The following is a 21,684-nucleotide window of genomic DNA, read 5'->3' as shown; positions in this document are numbered from 1 at the left end:
AGTGACTGTGGCGCACGACGGGGCGGCAAATTAAGATAGAGCAAACTGTCACGGAACCATAGTAGGTCTGGGAAGATAACTGCGTTGCTCTATGAAGAGGAAAGGAAGCTATGGATGGATGAACCAGAAGCTAAGTGCAATGTGCCACGTGACCTAGGGATCGGCGGTCCAGTGCCGTGACACTAAGCTTCACATGTCACGGCGATTGCGCCGTGCCTGCCAGGACCCACGGGTGGGGCCCAGCGTGTGGGGGCCCCTGCGGGTTGAACATCCTGCACCTCGCTGCCGCGAGTTCTGCCGTAGCTCCTTGAGCTACGTCTTGACAATCAAGCCTGCCCGTACCTGACGGAAAAGAGCCCAGACTGTAGCTTAGCCCAAATACAACTGCTATTGGACTATCAGCCTGTCCCGCCCGTGACATCACATGTCCTGAAGCTGGACTTATCAAGAGGCAGCGACATCTTAAAGCATATATAGGGGAGTAGCATCTAACGCATTAGTTAACTTAATTATAGCGTGATATCAGCCTTTAACTTGAGCTCTTCAAACCGTTTACCTCTGCTCTGCTTGATCTGCTACAATACTGGTTGGTATTTCTTACTCTCTTTTATTTTCTTTGCTCCTTTTAGGGGCACGTTCAAACGTTCAATTTATACTCGCTGCTGCGCCTAGGAGGAAGTTTCTCGTGCCTTATTGATGCACCATTATATCAATCAACCCTTGACTCGCTTCTATCATTGCCTAGGTCAGCTTGGGAACCCGCCATTTCCTCAAGCTGGCCAGTGCTAACAATATTTCAACACGGAGAGATTTTTTTCGGTCTCTATGTACTGTATAGTACTCGACGGTTTCTTCTAAGCTTCCTTTGGCGGACCGCGAAGCTGCACGATACCTAATGTTGAGGTATCGTGGCATCACAAGGTAAGCGCCGGGAAACGGTGAACCTTGTAAGCTTAGCGTTATGAGCCTGGTTCAGCCCTTCTTTTTTGGGGCTGTCCCGAGCGGTACATTGCAACGGGGGAAGCACCTTGTCCGAGTCGCCACTCATCAAAATTGTTCGTGCTAAGATTGTTTCAACAGTAAAGTTTTGGACACTGATTTCGGTCTCTACTGTAGTGCTTGATTGCGCTAAGAAAGCGGGTCTGTACCCCACCGACTTCCGGTCGTCAGCTTTTCGATCATCAACCCCACGCTTTCCCTCGGCGCTAGGCTCCAAACCCGGCTTTCAGCCAGGCATCAGACCCGCTGCAGGCCATTCAAGCCCAGCACGTCCAAGCACGACCCTGAGCCCTGGACCTGATTGCTTTAGCGCCTACACTTCTGTTGGACTCCAGCTTCCTGCTGCCTCATCCCACGTGTCTGTTGCTCTGCGCCGCGCAAAGACGGGAGCTTAACAAACGGACCGTCTGCGCTTCATTCAAACCGGACGCCCAATTCAAATCGAAGACAGCATCTAGTGCACGGCAAATTAACCAGAACTTGAACAACAACTTGAAGCTATTAGCCCCACAGGAGCTTCCGGGCCTTGAGCCTTCGAGTCCAGTTATCTTGGACCGTCACTTGTTCGGTACTTTGCTGCGCCGACGTCGCGCTTCCATTTCTCGAGGCCAACAATTTCACTTCTTGCTTTGCGTCGTTGTCGCCCAGTGTTTCCGCTCTTCACCTCCATCTACCACATCTGCCGAAACCATGGCTTCGTCGGCCACCCGCGCGGCCGTCGCGGGCGCCCCAAGATCCAGTCCGTCCACGAACCATACGCTGGGCTTCTTGAACCTGCCGCGGGAGGTGCAGACCGAGATAATCAAGCACTGCTCGACACGCGACCTAATCTGCGTCGCCCTTGTGTCAAAACACTTCCGCGATCTCGCTGCCGCCCAGCTGTACCGCGAGTTCTCCATCGTCTTCCCGGACGAGGACAATCCCCAGTTCGACACCCCCGTCGACTCCCTCGCCGGCGGCTTCGATACCTTCGTCACCAGCGACTACAACTACGCCCAATATCTCAAAGCGCTGTGCTTCGACACGCTTTACCTGGGCGATAAGGCAGAGGTTTCGTATCGTCCCTACCTTGCCAATCTGAGCTGCGGCAAGTTCATGAACACGCTGCTGCTTTTGACATTGCGCAAGGCGAGGGCGCTCGAGTCCTTCAAGTAAGTAAACCCCCAATGCCTCTTGCAGGCCCCCGTACCCGTACCGGAGACTGACCGTCTCCTAGGTGGAACATCCGAGTCGAGCTAAGCCGGCCGGTTTACAAGGAGCTCCACCAAATTGCCTCCCTCTCGCACCTCCATATCAGGCTGCATGCAGGCCCCTCGCAGTACGAGACGCCTCCACCTCTACCCTACACTGTTTCGTCTTCGACCGTCTCACCAGGGCCCGCTCATGTCACTTCCCTTCCTCCTCCCCCTCCAACCTTCGGTCTCATGCCGCCACCGCCTCCCCAGGGTTTCTATGTTCCCGCATCGGCCATTCCTCTTCCACCATTGCCTAAGCCACCGCGTGCGAAGGCGCCCAAGAAGCCGTCTCTTGGCAAAGAACCGCCGACCCTGTCCGGCTTCAGGAGGCTCAAGAGTCTCGCGGTCCTTGACATAGACGATCTGGACATCGTGAGCGAGCTCCAGGCGTGTGTGCGGAACTCCGCCGGGACGCTCTCAAAGCTCAAGCTCTCCTTCTCCGAGAAACTGGCCTCGTCAGCCCGGAAGCCCTCGGCCGACCCCGAGTCAGAAGACTCAGATCAAGAGGATGACATCGACCCCCTTCCCGCGGTGCACAACGAGGAAATGAGCGGCCCGGCAAGGGCTTTCCGAGCTCAGGAAGAGAGAAAAACCCAGGAGTCGGTACTGGGCAGGATCTTCGATGTTGAGTCCATCCCTGCCCGGAAACCTACCGTCGGTTCTGCCGAGAACAAGGAGAAAAAGATGAAAGTCAAGACAGAAGAGGAACTCGTCGACATCATGAAGAAGATCGCAGCCAAGTTCATGGGAGAGTTGAACGGAACGAGCGACTTCAAGGCCTCGCAGCACGTTTTCGATCTGATTAGTCTCGCTGCTTATAAGTATCTCGAGGAGGCCAAGACGCAGAAGGAAACGCAAAACGAGAATCAGGCCCTCTCGGACACCTCTGCCTCAGATACCAACCAGTTCTCCGATGATAAGGTTGGGGGAACACCTCTCGAGGCAAGCAGCCCTACAGGAGGGCTTTTCAGCAACGCAACAGCATCCAAAAAGGCGCGGGACGGCCAAGGAGACGCAAATCCAGACGACATTGACATTGAAGAGCCCGAAGATCAACTCGCTATCGAGCCAGGGGAGCCGCCGGCCAGTGATGCGTCCAACGAGCCCAACAACACTGACTCGGAAGCTCCACTGCCTACAGCAGCGATTCATTCCAATAGCACGGCCGAACCTGATCATGTCTCGACTGCCCAGGAGTCGCAAAAGGCACTTCGCAAGGCTTGGACTGAACAGGTAGAGCGGATCGAGTCCCAGGCCGATGCTCTGGCCAAGGAAATGCGCCAGTGGGCGGGCTTGAAGACGTCTGCCAACTTCAGCAACTTTGCCGATGCCGAGTCGTGGTTACGCAACGCCAATCGAAATATTCAAGCCATGAAGGATGATCTCACCGCAAGCCAGAAGACAATGTTGGAACGCTTGCACACGGCCCCACCTGGCCGGCCAGCTACGAACAAAGAAGTAGAAGACCAAGAGCACGCGCGCATGCGCGACTACTTGCGGAAGACCAGGGGCATCGCGCTAGAATCTCTACGCATCTACCTCATCCCGGTCAAGGCATCCGTCTTGTCCAGGGCGGTCGACTTGCGCATGCTCCGCCGTCTGACGTTGCTGAACGTCGGGATCCAGGCGCCTATTTGGGCACTGCTGCACAAGGAGAACAAGGAGGCTCCCCTCCCGCTCCGCAAGATCTTCACCGACAACGTCTCGCTCGTCTTCTTGAATTTTGTCTCGTCCCTGCAGGAGGTCTACGAGCTGTTCCTGCTCGAGCGCGAAAACAAGGCCAAGCCCGAGAGCTTCGCGCCCAAGACGCAGACCACCATCGACCAAATCCGCAAGCTCGTTTTCAAAAAGCATCTCCCCCACCTGCGCCGGCTCATGATCAAAAACCTCTCGGGTACCGCCTGGGACGTCGATGAGAAGTCTATCCTGCTGCTGTGCAGACAGGGACGCAAGCTCGAGGAACTGGCTTGCAGTATGAGCATCCGCGCCATGGTATGTCCTTCCCCACTCACCCCCAGGCATACTCTCTTGTCATAACCCAACCCGCTAACATCTGTATGTAAAAAAAGCACTGCCTCATGCAGCACATCTACGGCCTCGCTTCGCTCCGCGCACTGCACGTCGTCCACCTGCGCAACGATGACACCTGCGTGTGGGTTATGCGCGAGACGAAGAAGTTCTTGATCGACAACGTCTCGCACTACCCGGACCTCAAGCTTGAGTGGATCGCCATTGACGAGGACGACCGGGTGGATAAACTGGTGCGTGTGCCGTCGCCGGCACAGGACGGGAATGGGGCGAGTGATGGGGAGGGAAAGAAAAAGGCGAAGGATACGAAGGGCAAGGGGAAGCTGGAGACGACGGCGGCGGCGGCGGCATTGGATCTGGAGGGTGAGGGTGGTGATGTGGCGCTGGAGGTCTCGGCTCTGATTGCTGCTGAGCTGGGGAAACATGAAGAGGGCAGTACGAGCGAGGCGGACGAAACGGATGGGGAGGATGAGGAGGGGCTGGGGCAGAAGATTCAGGTGCTGGAGGGTTTTGCGTTCTCGGACGTGGAGGGGGTAAGGATCTTCAAGAAGGAGGTTGTGGCTGGGCGGCTCTAGTGGGCTAAATTGAGGGATGGGATTTTTCCAGCGGACTTGGATTACTAAGGATGGTGGGATGGCCGGGGAGTTGATAAATGGATGAGGGTCAGTCAGGGACATGAGCATGGGCAATGGGTATGGATTGGCACGGCATATGTTTTTCTATTCTTGGTGTTGGCTTTTTGTATAGCGCTGATAATGACCATGCTTACGTAGCGGTTTGTTGTTGTTGTTGCTCGTCGGGTCACTTTTCTTGATGGACGATGTGGAATACCCCTTTTCTCATAGCTGCTGTAAAGAATATTCGGTTTTGCTTGCTTGTACTATTTTGACAGGACGAGAGTGTTATCCGCTTGATCAGGAAGTACTCCCTGCCGGCATGAATGAGGTCAGTGAAGGAAAGGGTTTTGGAATCTGTGGTGCTCATCTACAGTGGTCAGGCCGTTGAAAGCATGTTTTCTTGGCGGGCAAGATCTTGATTTTCGTCCGCATACACTAAACGGAGGAATACTTCAGGTAAGGGAGACGAGTGAAGTCTGTTTCCGACATCACCACTACCCCTTTACTCAGACTACCCCCGTGCTATGGTGATAAAGTGTGCACCAAATCGGTTAGCCCCTGCGCTTCGAATCCCACGCCTGGCTTCTCGACTGAGCACAATTCTTTTGTTCGATAATTGTTGATGCTGGGTTCCTCATTGCTAGGTTATCGTTCGTTTACCGTCATCTCGTCTCGGACCCCCCCCCCCCTTTCTAAAAGTCTGCATACTGTCATTGTTGTTCCCACTCTCCCAACTCAACGCTTGGGAGTGCAGTCGAGAATACAAAGACAAGAATAGTTGGCATTAAGGTTGGAAAGGACGGGACAGAATACCTAGTTTGAGGCAGGCAGCAGTCGAGTTTCCCCATGATCATCACCAACCCCTGTCACAGGTGAGGTCGTTGCCTGTCTCAAGATAGGCAGCACTTGTCAAGGTTTTAGAGGTTACCTTTCCTTATCAACCCCTTCGCATCTAAGTTTGGATGGCAGCAGTAGAGGCTACGTAGGTAATCTGGCCGCAGCCTGTCCAAACTTTGTTACAGCTGCATTGTACAGCCATCGCTCAACATTCATCATCCTTCGTCAAACTCAGTCCGTACCGTTCCTCCCTTGTCCTCCTTTGTCCTTCTCCTCTTTCACCTTCCCCTCGACATCTTTTCTTCCTCGTCTCTTCTCTTCCCCTTCTTCCTCCTCTAGCCTCCTCCTCTATCTTCTTCCTCCTACTCCTCCATCACCTTCTTCATGTTTCTCATCCTCTTCTGCCATGATACGTAAGCACTTCAAACTCGCCCAAACCCAGCCGCTACCAACCCATCCCAAAGCACCGGAAAACACCCCGCTCCGCCCGTCAGCGCCCTCGGAAGTTCTGCCGCTAATAACCCACCACCACCACCGCCGCCGCCAACCTGCTTCTTTTCTCTCTCACCGTCAACAGCGCCATCGATAACGCGCCGCAATGCCGACAACAGAGCATCCCTCTTCTGGCTCGATGTTGACCCTGCACTACTACCCGGTGCGTCTCGATGTTGGTGTTGGTGCTGGTAAAGACTCTCCGCCAGCAGTCCCACGGCGGCGGAGCGGGTGTCTGGGTCTGGGGTGTTTATCGCGACGAGGTACAGCGGGCCGGCGAGGTGGGTGTGGAGCGTGGAGAGAGACCGGGCGGAGGGTTGGAAGCTGAGCGGAGAGAGGGCTGTTGAGAGGGAATTTGCGAGATGGAGGATGGAGGAGAGGAGATGGTCCGGGTGGTCTGGGGGGGTTGGGTTCTCGGTGGATGGTAACGGCGTGGTTTTGTGGTGGTACGGGGCAAAGGGGTCCCCGAAACGGCTGGAGGCCTCGCTGACGAGGAACTGCGCGCAGCGGAAGTACAGCAGGTCGAGGTACAGGTTGACTAACTCCGGAGTGGTTGGGTCGGGCATGCCGAAGCGGGCCGGGGAGAAGAAGTTCGCGACCAAGGCGCCGACGCGGACGCTGCGAGCGAGCAGGCAGGCTTGCTGTTCTTGCTGGGCGGGATCGGACCTGAACACGGCCGTGGTTTCGGTCCCGCCTGCCGTGACGACAGCCATCTCGTGCAGACGCGTCATGACGTCGTGCTGGAAGCAAGACATTGCGATGCGGGCGCGCAACTCGTTCGGGAAGAGGCTGTCGCTTGAGCCGTCGTCGAAGCGGCGAACGCGGTACCCGTGGTCGGATATGACGGGCTGGATTCCGTGCGTGAAGAAACAGGAGGACCGCTCGAGTTGGGCGAAGAGCTGGATGATGTCAGGCATGTTCAGCGAGTCCCCATCTGAAGGGCAGACAAAAAGGGAGCCGTCGGCGAGACAGTCGAAGGCGGATTCGGGGAGCGTCTGGAGTATGCGAAGGCCGTTTGCCAGATGGGTTACGGCCACATCGTGGTTCCCTCGTAGCGTCTCGAGCGAGATGAAGGCGAGACAGCAAACGAGTGTTACATGAATGCTCTCCAAGGCCGACGAACCTGCATGACTCTGCAGCCGCTCGATTGATCGGTTGTACTGCTGGATGGTGAGGACTTCAAGGTCGCCTCTGCTGACGCCGTCGATCACCGATTCGTTTGGGTGCTGGAACAATTCATAAGCCGCTGCAAGCGCCACCACGGCATGCTTCACGGGCCCGTCCTGGCAGCCGGTGGACGGGTTCAGCCTCCTCCAAAAGGCGGTGAGGTTGCACAAGTGCGTGGCAAGGCCGTCGGTGGTGGCGACCCGGAAGCGGGCAAACAGACGCTTCTCAGTCTCGGTCTCATCGATGTCGGCCTCGATACGGCGCATGGCCCGGAGCGCTTCGTTCCACTCGCAAGCCCTGACAAACTCTTCCCTTGCCAGCTCGGCCGACTGGTTTGGGTCTGACGGGCGGTAGCGGGCGAGTGCGGCCTTGTCGTAGCCATCACAAGTCCGGCCGGTCGAGGTACATCGAAGGCAGGCGGGCTTGCCCTCGTCACATTTCACTCGGCGGATCCTAGGCACTGGTGAGCCGACCTGGTCACCTCCACCATGCCCGTATTCGGTGGCAAAACTTACTTGCTTTGTCGATCTGTCAGCAACGTGTCATCGGGGTTCAGGAGGGATGAGACAACATACCAGGTGATGCAACCAGTGCGGACCTTGGGCTTGCTCGCCCTCGTCCTCTTCTTTGCGGCGTCTGTTGGGGCACCGGATGACGACGGGGACGGGCTGTTGTCGTTGCTGCTGGGGTCGATGCTCGAACGGTTGGAGGAGGATGGCTCGGCCATGGTGTCGTCGACGGGTCAGGGGGCAACCACAGCCAGGTGTCAGGCGATTTACTCGTATAGCCGCACTCTGGGACTGGTTGGAGAGGGGGAGAAGAGCTTGGCCTGGTCTTATTCTCGCGCATGTTCGAGTCTGCAGATGCGGGCAACGGCAATATGGGTCCGGACTTTGCATTTGACATGGAACCGGGCATGTTGGGCAACCCCCTTGGGCGATTCCACAAGCTCCAAGCTGATAGTTGGTACATAGAAAGCACGCCAGAGATGCCACCTCTTTTCATCCACCATCCTGTGCATTACTGCATAGTCAGAACGTTCACCGCCTGACGGAAACCGCTTGAACCTCACAGCTTGTTATCACCCTGACTCCGCCCTATTCGTTCAGACACGACACCAGCCTCAGTCCAATTCGGAACTACCCACAGCCAGACAGGGCGAAAGAAGGGGAACCTGCAAGCAAGGCCATGGCGACGTCGGTGTGCCCGTGTCGGTTGACGGGAACGATGCTGTCATGGCCTGCAGGACATGGCGAGCAAGACACCGCCGCGTAGGAAGGGCACAAAAGGTTGAGCCCTCTTGCATGTTGCAGCTCTGCACCCTCGGAACTTGGCCGACCACAGAAGGAACTGGCCGACGTTGAAGATCCTTGTGACAAATCAGCAGCTAAAGCTCCCGTCTCAGGTGCGTTTGCCGTCTCTGTGCACTGACTAAGCGGGCTTCTAATTGGGGGAGGGACTCCACTTACGTAGCGCATGGAAATGTCGCTGCCTGGCCCCAACTTCTAATCCGTGGATGCACGACACACAGATGTACCTTCCCTTTTGACGAGGCAGATCTTGGCTCGAGCGTGTGCTCGGCGGTAGGGCCGGTCTCACGTTGCTGATTCAGATGTTTTTCAGGTCCAGATCTATGCCTGTTTATTTTGACGGCGTAGCCGAACGAGCGGGTTGACTTCGGTCAGGCATTTGGCATCATTTATCATCATTATGTTTGACTTACACGGGCTGACGAGGCCAACCAATGAGTGTTATCTGGGTAAGGGCCTGGAGAAGAATGAACGTCAAGCCAACACGATAGCTACGAACTATTAACAATGAGCTGCACACCCACAAAGGGACTCGCTGCAACATACGGGAAATACCTCCCTGCCGTCCATCCCAAGCCTCCTCAACGGAGTCTCCTGGTCCCCGTCCATCCCAACTCTCCACATCCCCTCATCTGTCGCTGCCAGGGCCTTGAGATCACAACGTTCTCCCCACTCTCCAACCCTGACGTCAGACGATGTGCCCCTACACAGTTTCCTTCCGATCGAGATTGATAAGATCAGATCAAAAATCAGGCAGCACAATAAGAACGTCTCACTGGTCTCACGCCAAGCCGTCTCTCCGCATCCGGCGAGGGAAATAAGAATGGGGAGGTGAGATGCCTGGTCCCCCTGCCAGCCAACGTAAAACTCCGAATACGAAAGGAACCTGGGAATGAAGAGAGGAGAGGGGGGTTAGAGGGAGAGAGAATATCATTTTCGTAAAGTTGCAACATCGTCCCAGCGATCAGACGCCACCACCTTCACAACCTCACATTACGAAGCTGCTTACGATACCTAACTACCTTGAGAGACAGGCAAAAATAAAACAGCTCAACTCCACCAACATCAAGTATTCCCATAGGTGTGAGAAATATTACACGGTTTTGTGAAGAGCAAATAGTTTGTCCAGGCAAGTTCTGTCTGCTATCTCCGTACCAAAGCCACGAACCACCACTATCTAACCTCCCAGATACCTACGGTAAAAGGGAGGGACAAAGAAGGGAAACACATCAAGCCCGCAATGGTAGAGCGTGTTTCCTGGATCAAGGACAGATGGAAACGCGCAAGAAGAGCCAGCATGAGACACCTTGAGAGTCAAGCTAGGAGCTACACCATCACGCCGATACATACCTGCCCCGCTAGACGATAGACTTGGGCTTCCTTAAGCGAGGCATCAACCAGTCGTGCAACGGCTTCGACTCAGGGACGCTGAGAGAGTAAGAGCTAGACAGAGAAGTCAGGGCATCGAGTTTGTTCAGGCATAATAAGGTAACCGGATCCCAGAGCCTGGCTCAAAGCACCAGAAGAAAGCAGAGGGCGTTGACCGGAGTCAGAGATACAGTCTACACCAACGCAACCCCAGCAAACAATCCACACAGATCACACAGGATGTAGTTACAGTTTGCACCATAACGAACTCAACTCAGCGTCGTTTGCGGGAAAGCCCTCCGCAATGCATCGTTGTCTGTGCAAAAATCAGCGCAAGAGGACGGACAACCCCACCCAACAACAACCTCAACTCAAATATCAAACGACGAACAAGTAGTCATCATCCCAGGTATCTTAAACACATTGTCCGGCCCCCGCCCTTCAACCCCTGGCTCCCCGACCACGACCCCACGTAAGAATTCACCACTCCAACGGCTCAGTCTTGACATCCCCCCTATTCGTCCTCGGCACCGGCGCCGCCTTGACAGCCAGCTTCCCGCCCATGCCCTTTCGCTTGAGATAGCCACTCCCATCCAGCCACGGCGTCTCCCTCGACATCTTCCTCTCAAACTCCGCAATCTTGTCCTCCATCTGCATCGTGAGCCCGATATCGTCCAGCCCATTGACCAGACAGTGCTTCCTAAACTCCTCCACTTCAAACCCGCACAGCCGCTGTCCCTCGGCGTCCTTGATAACCTGGTTCGGCAGATCAATCTCAATCTCCCGCCCCGCCACAGCCTCGGCATGCACACGTTCGAGATCCTCCTTATTCTTAATGGCGATAGGTAGCATGCCATTCTTGAACGAGTTATTGAAGAAAATATCAGCAAACGACGGGGCAATCACGCTCTTGACGCCAAAATCATTGAGCGCCCAGGGCGCGTGCTCGCGCGACGAGCCGCATCCGAAATTGGGCCCCGTGCAGACAATGATCTTTGCCTGGCGGTACGGCTCGCGGTTGAGCACAAATTCCGGGTTCTCGACGCCCGGCGCCGAGTACCGCATTTCGTAAAAGAGCGCACTGCCCAGCCCCGTGCGCTTGATCGTCTTGAGGAACTGCTTCGGGATAATGGCGTCTGTGTCGATGTTGGCCTTCTCCATCGGCGCCGCGATGCCCTTGAGCACCGTAAACTTGGGGAGGCCGCCTGCCGACGAGCCAGCGCCGCTGTGCGTGAGGGTGGTGTTGACCTGCGGGGACGAGTCCTCGGGCTGGTCCGTCAGGGCCTCCTTTTCGTGGTCGTCCGTGGCAATGCGTTCGTCGGGGTGAGCCTTTGAGTCGGCGGACGGTCCGGAAAAAGTAGCGGCAGTCTCCGGAGCGACGGCGGCCTCGACGTGCGGGCTGCCATTGTACTGCGAGATCTTGCGCACGTCGGCGAGCTTGCCAACGATGGCGGCAGCGGCGGCCATAACTGGCGACATGAGGTGTGTCCGGCCTTGAGCGCCCTGGCGGCCCTCAAAGTTGCGGTTGCTAGTGCTAGCACACCTCTCCTTGGGCGAGAGAATATCGGGATTCATGCCCAGGCACATACTGCAGCCCGCCTCGCGCCACTCAAACCCGGCATCGACGAAGATTTTGTCGAGACCTTCCTTCTCAGCTTGTTCTTTGACCAAACCGGACCCCGGTACGATCATGGCGCGCTTGATGTTGGATGCAACCTTCTTTCCCTTGACGACGAAAGCGGCGGCGCGGAGATCCTCGATTCTGGAGTTTGTGCAGGAGCCGATGAAGACCTTGTCAACCACAATATCCTCCATCGGGGTCCCGGGGACCAGGCCCATGTACTCGAGCATGCGCCGCCCAGCGGCCTTCTTGGCCTCGGTAGGGAAGGTCTCGGGGTCGGGCACAACGCCGGTGATGGGGACGACGTCCTCGGGGCTGGTACCCCAGGTCACGGTAGGGACAATGTCCTTGGCATCAATGAAGACGTCGATGTCGTACTTGGCATCGGGATCGGACCGAAGCGACTTCCAATAGGCAACAGCCCGGTCCCACTCTTCGGTGCCGTACTTGGGTGCCAGCGGCTTCCCCTTGAGGTACTCAAACGTTACCTCGTCTGGGGCGACCATGCCGGCCCGCGCGCCACCCTCGATGGACATATTGCAGATGGACATGCGGGCCTCCATGCTGAGCGAGCGGATGACGGAGCCGCAGAACTCGATGACGGCGCCGGTGCCGCCGGCAGTGCCGATCTTGCCTATGGCGTGGAGGACCACGTCCTTGGAACTGACACCCGGCGCCAGCTCGCCGTCGACCTGTATCCTCATGTTCTTGCTGCGCTTGGTTATCAGGCACTGCGTGGCCAGGACGTGCTCAACCTCGCTGGTGCCGATGCCAAAGGCGAGGGCGCCGAAAGCGCCATGAGTCGAAGTGTGGCTGTCACCGCAGACCACAGTTGTGCCGGGCAGAGTGAAGCCCTGCTCAGGGCCGATAACGTGGACGATGCCTTGCCTCTTGTCGCTCAAGCCAAAGTATGTGATGCCAAACTTCTTCACGTTCTCCTCAAGCGTCACGCACTGTGTCCGCGAGTCGTCTTCCTGAATGAAGCTCGCGATGTCCTTGAGGGCTTTCCTCGAGGTTGTGGGGACATTCTAGAGCGAACCGTTAGTGGAATTGGTCTTTGAAAATCGGAACGGCGCGGGTGATGCTTACATGGTCGGTTGTGGCGAGGGTGCAGTCCGGTCTCCTGACCTTGCGGCCAGCGACCTCCAGGCCTTCGAACGCTTGCTGTTGCGGGTTAGCATGTGTGTTAGGCGAATCCCGGCGGGGAGACACGCACTGGTGATGTGACCTCATGGACCAGGTGACGGTCGATGTAGAGGAGGATGGTGCCGTCGAGCTTCTCGTCGACGATGTGGGCCTGGAAGACCTTATCGTAGAGGGTCTGCGGTGTCCTCTCGGCGGCCGGCATTTTGGCTGTGCAACGCAATCAAGTCCTGCAGAGCGGCCAATAATCTCAAAGACGGGGTAGTTGGAAGGACGCGGTAGGACGACAAGCAGCCGGGGAAGATACTGGGTGTTGTTCGGTGTGATATTTTGTGGTACGGTTTCGCTCTTCTAGCGAGTTTGAGAAGCTGTGGCGAAGAACACCTGCGGGTTCTGAATGGAAATGAGGCCTGAGTCCACTCGTCATCCGATGATCGATCATACTTCCTTTTCACTTATAAATGGCAGCTGCCTCCAAATCGGTGATGTTGGAGACGGCCGATATTCGGAGCACAGCAAAGAGCTCCGGTTCACGGAATGCGGGGTGGCCACTCCCATTGCTAAAGCACAGCTTCCCATTGGCTATGCCGCTTGTAAGGCAGGGCTATGTGGGGCCGAGGCCAAGCATCGCTCCCCACAGTGGGCTGACGGACAAAAGTCGGTGCCGCCTCGTCCCGAAGAAGCAACTTCCACAACGCACGTGCACGTTCAAACGACTTTGCACACTCATTTCACAGTTCTAGAATTCGAATTCGGAGAGCCAAGACAATTCGGGACAATGGACAGATCACTCTGATTACTTGCAGAAGGCCTAATCTGCTTACTGTTTTGTTCAGTCCATTGAATAATTCTGATACTATGTCGAAGGCTCCCTCAGCAATGCTCTATAAGCCGATGTAAGTGCAAATGGTTGCTCCAATTAGACGGCAAGACCCGGCCCGTATAGATCTCGGCCTTTTATACTCATACAGGGTATATCAACCTCAAATATAGCAGTGTGCTTCTATCCCGTTGGACTACGGGCAACAGAAAGATTGTTACAACAAGCTTTAATATCCGGGAACAAGCGTATCGAACTGCGCCTGGTCAGCCGATGAAGCTGTTGATACCAGTAGGTCTTTCCAGAATTTCAAGCACTGTCGCAGCTCCACCTGGCCAGATGTACCAGAGCAGCTGATTCCGACAAGCTGCAAGACCAACCAGCCCTGAGCTCCCCAGTCGGGCTGGCCCGCCGGATCGCGGAAAAAGCGCCGGCTCGCTGGCTCGCTCTTCAAGGGTCTCAAGTGAAATTGCAAGTCCCAGTATCACTTCACGCCCCAGCACTCAGTTCTTTCCAGGTTCGCTGGCCCTGTCCACCTATCAGACCCGCATCGCTCGTCTCATGGCACCGTGGACCGGAGTTGCTTTGCACACAATGCCGAGGGTCCAGCGGAACATGGAACCTCGACTCTCTGCTGCTTTTCACTTCCCCAAAGCGGCAGCCAGAAATGCAATATTATCACCGTGGCCAACCAGAACCCTTAGCATTAACCACGCCCGAGTGGGCCATTGTACATGCAATTCTCACTCAGGTTTATTATCATTGTGACAGTTCTTATCAGTGCTGCTCTATATGAGGCTCAAACGGCTAGGCGTGTGCTCTGTTGCCATGATATTTCTATTCACATTCTCAGCCGAAGGATGCAGACCGGATATCTGTCGCACTAACAACTTAATAAGGCTGTTTCTCTTCACTTACACTAGCACCATGTATCAATATTGTATCCACTTACCCCAGGCCAGTGTCACATCAAGTGCGAAAGCTGTCAATCTCGCAGCCCAGCAACCGTCCCCAACACCTCCCCAAGCACTCCCAGCAGCCTCACAGAGCAAACAATGCCCCTGACAGTCCACACCCCGACAGCCATGACCAGAAACAAAAACACCACAGCCAGGACACACACAACGAGGTCTCCCCGAGTTGCCTGGGCTTTGTCAAGCCGTTTTCTGAGCTCCGAATTTCCGTCAAACACTGGGCTCACAACCTGCCAGTACGCGCCCACCACCCGCGCCAGGATCAGCACCGCATTCCGCATCCATTCCTCAACCTCCGGACTGCCCGGTGCCGGAGCCAGGAACTCCTTCCCTTTTCTTTTGTTCTGCGCTTCCACCTTCTCCTTCCCTCCCTCCGCTTTCGACTTCTCTTTTTGGCCCCCTTTTGACTCTCCCGGAACAGTGATAGTCCCCTTCCCGTCCCCGTGACCCGGTGTTTTCTTTTCCTTCTTCTCTCCCTTCCCCTTGCCTTTCTGCTTCCCCTGCTGGCCCGTCCCCGGCCTTGGCTCCGCCCCGGCTGCCGAGGCGGGCTTGGCGCGGCTGGTGTCCGGCGCCGATACCGGCCGGGGAGTCGCCTTCAGTGGTGTCCTCCCGGATACCAGCACCGGCAGGGCCCTGCGGGAGTCGGGGTTTTGCGTGAACGCTATCCGAGCTGAGGCGCGGGCAATGGTCACTGCTTCTCGTTGCTGTGCCGATGCCGTAGCTTTTGGGGACTGGAGCTGGGGCTGAGCCAGGGCCACGGCCAGGGCGGTGGGGGATGTGGAGCTGCGTGTGTACGTGGGCGATGATTTGGGGTTGTCGGGTACTTCGTCGTTGTGGTGAGTCGGGTGGAGGTCGGGAGGGTTTCGCATTGTTTTGCGCATCGCCCAGTCTGGTTTTTCCCGCGGATGGCGGTCCGCTGCTCCGTCCATGTGCTGGACTGGCGTTGGCGCGACGTTCTCTTGCGCGTGGGCTGCTGCTTCTTGGTCGGTTGGCGACGACGTAATAGCGCTGTCTGGTCCTGGTTTGAGAGGTCGAAGGGGGATACGGCTTTCCTGCTCTGGGCTTGTTCCCAGCATCTTCCAAGTGGACGTCGTTGTAGTCGTTGTCTTCGTTGTCTGTTGACCCAGGTTGCTGAAACTCGGCCAAACGTTCAGTTGCATGCTGCTTGGGGAAGCCAGCTGGCTCGAACAGGCGTCGTTGGACCTTGTGGTCGAGAATTGGGTCGATGTTGGCCGTGAGAGCGCTCTGGGCGTCAAGGCTCGCCGCATCAGAGGAGCTTCTCTCAACCCGTCGAGCATCGCGCCGAAGAGATGGCCGACGGCGAGGGGGTGAGGCTGACTGTGTTCGAAGCCAGTAGTGGTGATGGTGCGTGTGCAGACAGATGGGCACTCCTGACTCAAGGGACGGCCTCCCTTTGCCGAACTCGCCTGAAGCATTCCGCCAGGCCGAATGTCTGCTCGGCGGGGTTTGCGGAGAGCCTTGCCTGTCGACGGCTCTGCTGGGTCCAGATTGTCCAGCTCTAGCACTCTCCCGGTGGAAATTTGTTGAAGCCTGCAGTCCTCCGAGAGCCTGTGTAGGTCCACGGGAATGACTATGAGTGTGCCTAGCTCCCACTCGGGATAAGGGTCTTGCAGACGGCTTGCATTCCACTGATGAGAGCTCTTCCGGCGGGGGACGACCGGCGGCAGACAGAGCCGAACCACCACCTTGCTCAGAGCGGCCAAGCCACCTACCGCGTCCTGGCCCAGCACCATCTCGGGCTTCGTTTGTCGGGGTTGCTGCCGATGGGCCAACAATATCACTCCTTCCCCGTTCGCATATCGGCGGCGGCAGCTCTCCAGACCCGTCGCCGCCGCCGCTGTTTCTAAAAAAGAACCCCCCTGCTGCCTTGAGAGGCGCATCCCCTCCTGCCCCCCCGAGCCAGACGACTTCCCGCTGCCCTGCAGCGACTGCAGAATCGGGCTCAATTTCGGCTCCGCAACCGACGACCACCCGCCCTCCTCTTTCCTCCACTTCACCCGGCCGCCCTGCATCAACACCTCTCGCACCATATTCTTCCTCTGTTCCGCCCGGCACAGCCTTTCTTCTTCCTTTGCCATCCTCCTCAACCCCTTTTCCAACAACCTTGCTCGTTCCTTTTCCCTTCGCTGCGCTTCTTCCCCCCTTCCCCCTCCCGCTCCGGCCCCATTACCTTCCTGCGTCCAAACTACTCTATCTCCTCCATCACGTCCTTGTGCTAGCGCCGCCGCCAGGGCGGAGCTCGTCGGCCAGTAAGACGACGAGGACGAGCTGATGATGGCCGAGGAGGCCGAGGTCGGCGGCGTGATGATGTCAGGCTCGCCGGTGTAGGGGTTGGCGCCCGTCACGCCCAGGAAGTCGCCGCTTGAGAGGAGCGTGCGGCGCTCGTGCCGGTGGGCGCGGTGCGCGAGGTAGAGGTCGCGGGATCGGGGTGTTGGTACGTGGCTCGTTGGTACTTCGGCCGCCGAGGGGAGGTGGAAAGGGATGGGTAGTGAGTGGCTGTGTGTGAACGAGTGTTGCTGGGCGGGTGGAGGCAGGCTGGGGTGGGTACGGTTCTGGCGTTTGGGAGGGCCGCGGTTCTCGTGGGAGATGGGAGGGGGTTTTCTGGCTGGGAGGTTGGTTGCCGTTGTCGTTGTTCTCTTGGGTGATGATGATGGCACAGCGGCAACCGATTTCCTCCTTGCCCTGCTGCCGACGCTGTGGGCCCTGCGAGGCGGCGTGATGGCTGTGTTCCAGCGGTCGGGCGGGATTGTGTCTGGGCCGTGCGGGCCGAGAGAGCTTGATCTCTTCCTGCGGCAGCCCGCCGGCGGTGTGGGCCTCGCCGGCGCGTGCTCTGCGTCGTTGTCTGCTGCTGGTCGGGCTGTGCCGCCGCGTTCAGGCCGCTTGCTCGGTCGGAGCTTGGAAAAGAATTCTGTCACCGACTTGGAGAGAGACCTGCATTTTGCGGTGTCTGGGGAGACGCGACTGCTGTGGAGGTGAAGGGTGGGTGAGCCTTTGGTGGATGCTATGACGTGGTTTCGCCGTCTCGGTGAGCATGGTTGGCCTGGTGGCCTGTTGTTGCTAGGGGAAGATGCCATGATGTTCTTTTCGGGTTGCTTTCAGTGCGGAATTAACAATGTTTGTTGTCTGAACCTGGTTGCTTTGGCAGAGATAACCGACTGCCTCGGAGTCAGGTAGGGCGTGCCTGCCTCCCTTTCCACAGCCGAAGACATTCGATCCAAGTCCTGGTTGGCCCATTCATCAGTCAGGAACGGAGGGCATCAACCGTTCACAGGAAAGCAACGCTGCTAAATCAAGCATGGACAGCCACATTCAGGCATCGAAATCGCCCGCCTCGTATCCAACCTGGAAGGTAAGAAGGATGAGGGGAAGAACGCGTGCCGCAACTCCTTGAGACAGTCTTGATTTAGGGCAGACCACCAAACTGACCACCGTTCCTCATTTGATCCAAACTCACGCTCCCTTCCTCGCTTTCTACGTTTCCCCAATGAGTTCTTCATGTTGTGCCGGCTGTTGACGGAGTCCTCCAGCCTCGGCTATCAATAAACACAAGCCCTACTACCTTCCACCGCAAACGCTCGCTACGCGTTGCGAGTCTCCGCTCGATGTTGTTGGGACACTCCACCGCGTCAGTGGTTTAGTGGTAAGATCCGTCGTTGCCATCGATGGGCCCTGTGTTCGGTTCGCGGCTGACGCATCTTATTCTCTGATGTTTGCGATTGTCTCCCCCGTTGTTATTCGTTTGGTGTTTTCCGTCCTTCTATCCGGATTGAGCTTTTCTTTCTCGCGTTCCCCTGATCAACGTACTGTTTACCTAGCACCGGTTGCTGTGCCAACGCCGCCGCCGAGCTTCATGTTGAAAACAGCACCGCTGACTCAGGTTTCCTTCCAGGGGAATATGTCTGTCGCACAACACCGTGATGCAATATGTTACGTATAATGACACCCAAGATGACCAAACCCGGTAGGTAGCAGTGTACTTCCCAGTCGACGCCAAAACACCCAACATGCCCAAGTATAAAACATAAAAGCCAACTCCCAAAATGTCCGTTGCCGAACGCCTGATATCCAGCCCATGTACGATACACCTTTGAACGGGAAGCGTCGCCCACTGATTCCTCTCCCTTTTCCTTCCCTAACTGCTCCCTTGATTTAGAACGGAGCCCTCCGACTAGGGAACCTCTCCTGCGTCCACCGATTCGCCCTCGCTCTCGCCAGCTTCTCAGGCGAGTGCGCAAAGCTGCTGGGGTCGAGCGTACGCCGGCTCTCCTTGAACGGGCTGCTCTCGCGGACCATGCGCTCGGCAAGCTCGCGCTGCTCGAGCGCCGCCATCTCGCGCCCGTTGCGCGGCGACGGCGCGTACGCGGAGCCGTTTATGTCGCCGAGACTGGTAGCTTTTCTCAGCGGCGAGTTCATGTGCGTGTACACCCCGAGGCTGCCGCCAAGGCCTGCAATGGGTGGGGGGAGGTTGCTATTGAAGTTTGGGCCGGTGGAGGTGCTTCTTGATACGACGGAGGGCGTCGTGACGGAATCACCGCCCGCGGATGCTGATGATAATGCGGGAGGGAGGCTCTGACGGAGGGCGGAGTGTCGTTGCTGCTGTACCTGAGCAGCGAAGGACGGAGGGACTGAGGCCCGAGGCTTGGCTGAGGGGGTGAACGGGCTGGGTGACATTGGCCTAGGCTGCGGAGACATGATCCTCGCCTGCGGGACTTGTCCGGCGTCGGGGTTGACATATCTTGTGTAGTTCGGATTTGGGTGTGTCTGGAAGGACCGGCGAATCAGGGTCGAGGGCGTTCCGAGAGTCACTTCCTCCTCGTCGATTTTCCCGTCGTTGATCGACACCTGTATTGACACCTCCCGAACCACGGGGTGGAGCCGCGGGTGAACGTATTTGACGTCATATTCGTGCATCACCTCCTTCTGAATAATGGCCGTGTCCTTGCTCTGCTGGGAGAAGCGGGAGTGCATAAGCAGCAGTTGCGCAGAGAGGATCACCTGCAACATGAAGCACTTGAAGACACTAACGCTCGGGCGCGGATCCAAGGTCTGTAAGGGGAGGAATAGCATGTGAATGAGGACGTGGCCGGGGCTGAAGAGGCAAAACATGCGCAGCGTCGCCGGGTATGGATCCCACACCTTCATCTCCCACACGTCGCGCGTCTTGTCGGGGTGCGCTCGCTGCTCGGCCGTCTCGGGGCTCAGAATGTCCTGGATAAGGCGAAGGGGTGTCGATGCGGCAGGCGACGAATCGACCCGAACTCGTTGCGCCGACGGAGTGCCCGGCCCTGCTGCCTCGACGTTCATCTCGAAAAGTCGGTAGTGGCGCGATCGTGTCATTGTGTAGAATGCGTTGAGAGCGGAAATGGAGATCAGCATCCACTGGAGGAAGTTGGCCTAACCGCATCACAAATATCAGCCATTGTCCCCAAAAAGATGCACATCAAGCAGGTCACTCACCATGAGGGTGAACCAGTCATTAGCGGGAGCATCTCCAAACACATCGTCGACGGCATCGGGGGTCTTGCCCGCGTTCGCTCTCGCGACAAGAAAGATGAGATTAGCCGCGAGCCCGAATCGTGTGCCGAATGTCTTCGAGTCCCAGTTGAAGGTTTGTATTTCCTCGGACAGCCAGAGGTATAAGTCCATTGGGTTGAGCATAGCGCGTAGTCTCTCGGTAAGAGGCTGGCGCCTCACAAGCCGTTGTGGTCGTGGAGGCATGTTGCTGGTCAGGGTTGGATTTCGCCGAACGCAGTCAAATTCTTCTTGTTCGATGTATTCGTCTTGGGATGCGGGGTGAGAAGTAGATGATAATGAGCAGGCAGTTCAGATTGCCTGTTGACCGAGTCATCCACGGTGCTGCTGCAAGCTCGTCATTTGTGGACGCGCAGCTGGGTGCATGCGGAGATGCGAGTTGGTGATGATGCGAAATCTTTTGAGATATTGTTTACGGGGCATGCCTGGAAGAATCATACCCAGCAACGGCTCCACCGCGCTGCCTGAGCTTGGTGAGCTGAAAGCGGAAATCCATGACGGAACGGGGTCGGCAGGCGGGGCGCAGCGGGCTCGGTGGGGGTCTCAGTGTGGCTCCGCCTCCGCCGGCCTTGTTGGTCAGAGCCTCCTAACGGCGTCACCTCAACGGCTCAGCACGGGACTAGACCCGAACATTGGAAACCAGACAGGCCGTCATAGCAAACTGCCCTGGACAACTATTTTTCGGAACTGGCTGTGCTCGTTTAGTCTGCTAGCCCGCTCGGCAATCATCCTGCCCGCCATCGATTGCTCCCTCCGCGACTCTCGGCAGCCGAAATGTCGTCGCAAACCGACTTCCGCGACAGGCAGTTCCTGGCAGTGATTGGAGACGAGGTACGCAGCCTCTGTTGCGCCGGCTGTTGAGATGTCTTCTCATAGTTACGCTGGGTTATAGGACTCTGTTACGGGGTTGCTTCTAGCTGGCATTGGCGTCCGTATCCCCCTTCCTGCTTCCCTCCCGATCTCCTCGATAGCCTAACACGGAACCGATAGCATGTCACAGCGCCGCCAGACAACCAGAAAAACTTCTTGGTGGTAGACAGCAAGACGGACACATCCGCTATTGAAGCCGCATTCGACAGGTTCACGACGGAGAGGAAGGACATTGGGATAGTCCTGATTAACCAGCACGTTCGTCACGTTACATCTATATAGAGTTTTCGGGCTGGGACCCTGGCTAAGAAACATCGTCTACTGCAGATTGCCGACAGGATACGCCACCGGATTGATACCTACACCCAAGCATTCCCGACCGTGCTCGAGATCCCGAGCAAAGACCATCCCTACGACCCGGAGAAGGACAGCGTCTTGCGGAGAGTCCGGAGGCTGTTTGGTGAATAGCGGGTTCGATGCAGTAGACAGCGAGGGAACCTGGAAGTCACTACGTTCAGCCAGTCACGCCTTATTCAGCAGATGATACCGACGCAATGCAATGTCCTGTACTCCGCTATCGCCAACCTCGGGGACTCTGTGTGCCTTCAATATGCTGTGAGAGGGAGAGATGCAGAAACGAATCAACCAAC

At 56.9% G+C, this 21,684-nt stretch overlaps 7 protein-coding genes and 1 non-coding gene across 8 annotated transcripts; 4 read left to right on the top strand and 4 right to left on the bottom strand.

The window, feature by feature from the left end:
* Positions 1 to 1,253: 1,253 nt before the first annotated feature.
* N657DRAFT_662807 (uncharacterized protein) lies at positions 1,254 to 5,234 on the top strand. The gene is made up of 3 exons (XM_062795153.1): positions 1,254 to 2,150; positions 2,216 to 4,226; positions 4,304 to 5,234. Exons 1-3 carry the CDS (start codon positions 1,690 to 1,692, stop codon positions 4,835 to 4,837), a joined length of 3,006 nt encoding a protein of 1,001 aa, XP_062650428.1. The 5' UTR covers positions 1,254 to 1,689; the 3' UTR covers positions 4,838 to 5,234.
* A 634-nt stretch (positions 5,235 to 5,868) lies between these two features.
* N657DRAFT_643442 (uncharacterized protein) lies at positions 5,869 to 8,457 on the bottom strand. Its single transcript, XM_062792559.1, has 3 exons — positions 7,951 to 8,457; positions 7,896 to 7,898; positions 5,869 to 7,828 (listed from the first exon to the last, which is right to left on the bottom strand). Exons 1-3 carry the CDS (start codon positions 8,100 to 8,102, stop codon positions 6,139 to 6,141), a joined length of 1,845 nt encoding a protein of 614 aa, XP_062650427.1. The 5' UTR covers positions 8,103 to 8,457; the 3' UTR covers positions 5,869 to 6,138.
* Positions 8,458 to 10,083: 1,626 nt separating this feature from the next.
* N657DRAFT_643439 (putative 3-isopropylmalate protein) lies at positions 10,084 to 13,309 on the bottom strand. Its single transcript, XM_062792558.1, has 3 exons — positions 12,891 to 13,309; positions 12,764 to 12,838; positions 10,084 to 12,702 (listed from the first exon to the last, which is right to left on the bottom strand). The coding sequence occupies exons 1-3, from the start codon at positions 13,020 to 13,022 to the stop codon at positions 10,534 to 10,536; spliced, it is 2,376 nt and encodes a 791-aa protein (XP_062650426.1). The 5' UTR covers positions 13,023 to 13,309; the 3' UTR covers positions 10,084 to 10,533.
* A 1,154-nt stretch (positions 13,310 to 14,463) lies between these two features.
* N657DRAFT_643438 (uncharacterized protein) lies at positions 14,464 to 16,460 on the bottom strand. Its single transcript, XM_062792557.1, has one exon. The coding sequence runs from the start codon at positions 16,363 to 16,365 to the stop codon at positions 14,623 to 14,625; it is 1,743 nt and encodes a 580-aa protein (XP_062650425.1). The 5' UTR covers positions 16,366 to 16,460; the 3' UTR covers positions 14,464 to 14,622.
* A 1,773-nt stretch (positions 16,461 to 18,233) lies between these two features.
* Positions 18,234 to 18,675, top strand: N657DRAFT_315435 (uncharacterized protein). The gene has a single exon (XM_062786766.1). It carries the CDS (start codon positions 18,339 to 18,341, stop codon positions 18,567 to 18,569), a length of 231 nt encoding a protein of 76 aa, XP_062650424.1. The 5' UTR covers positions 18,234 to 18,338; the 3' UTR covers positions 18,570 to 18,675.
* Positions 18,256 to 18,326, top strand: N657DRAFT_t49. Its single transcript has one exon. It is a non-coding gene; the product is annotated as a tRNA-Gly (tRNA).
* On the bottom strand, positions 18,676 to 20,439 carry N657DRAFT_315440 (uncharacterized protein). Its single transcript, XM_062786767.1, has 2 exons — positions 20,090 to 20,439; positions 18,676 to 20,026 (listed from the first exon to the last, which is right to left on the bottom strand). The coding sequence occupies exons 1-2, from the start codon at positions 20,348 to 20,350 to the stop codon at positions 18,782 to 18,784; spliced, it is 1,506 nt and encodes a 501-aa protein (XP_062650423.1). The 5' UTR covers positions 20,351 to 20,439; the 3' UTR covers positions 18,676 to 18,781.
* A 499-nt stretch (positions 20,440 to 20,938) lies between these two features.
* N657DRAFT_567658 (vacuolar ATP synthase) lies at positions 20,939 to 21,502 on the top strand (the record flags this gene model as incomplete). The annotated part of the gene is made up of 4 exons (XM_062788535.1): positions 20,939 to 20,995; positions 21,057 to 21,092; positions 21,155 to 21,292; positions 21,362 to 21,502. 4 exons carry the CDS (start codon positions 20,939 to 20,941, stop codon positions 21,500 to 21,502), a joined length of 372 nt encoding a protein of 123 aa, XP_062650422.1.
* Positions 21,503 to 21,684: the final 182 nt, after the last annotated feature.

Source organism: Parathielavia appendiculata, assembly GCF_033297405.1.
Source record: "Parathielavia appendiculata strain CBS 731.68 unplaced genomic scaffold N657scaffold_3, whole genome shotgun sequence".
NCBI lineage: Eukaryota > Fungi > Ascomycota > Sordariomycetes > Sordariales > Chaetomiaceae > Parathielavia > Parathielavia appendiculata.
Note: the sequence above shows the minus strand (reverse complement) of the source record. Positions and strands in the feature narration are given on the sequence as shown.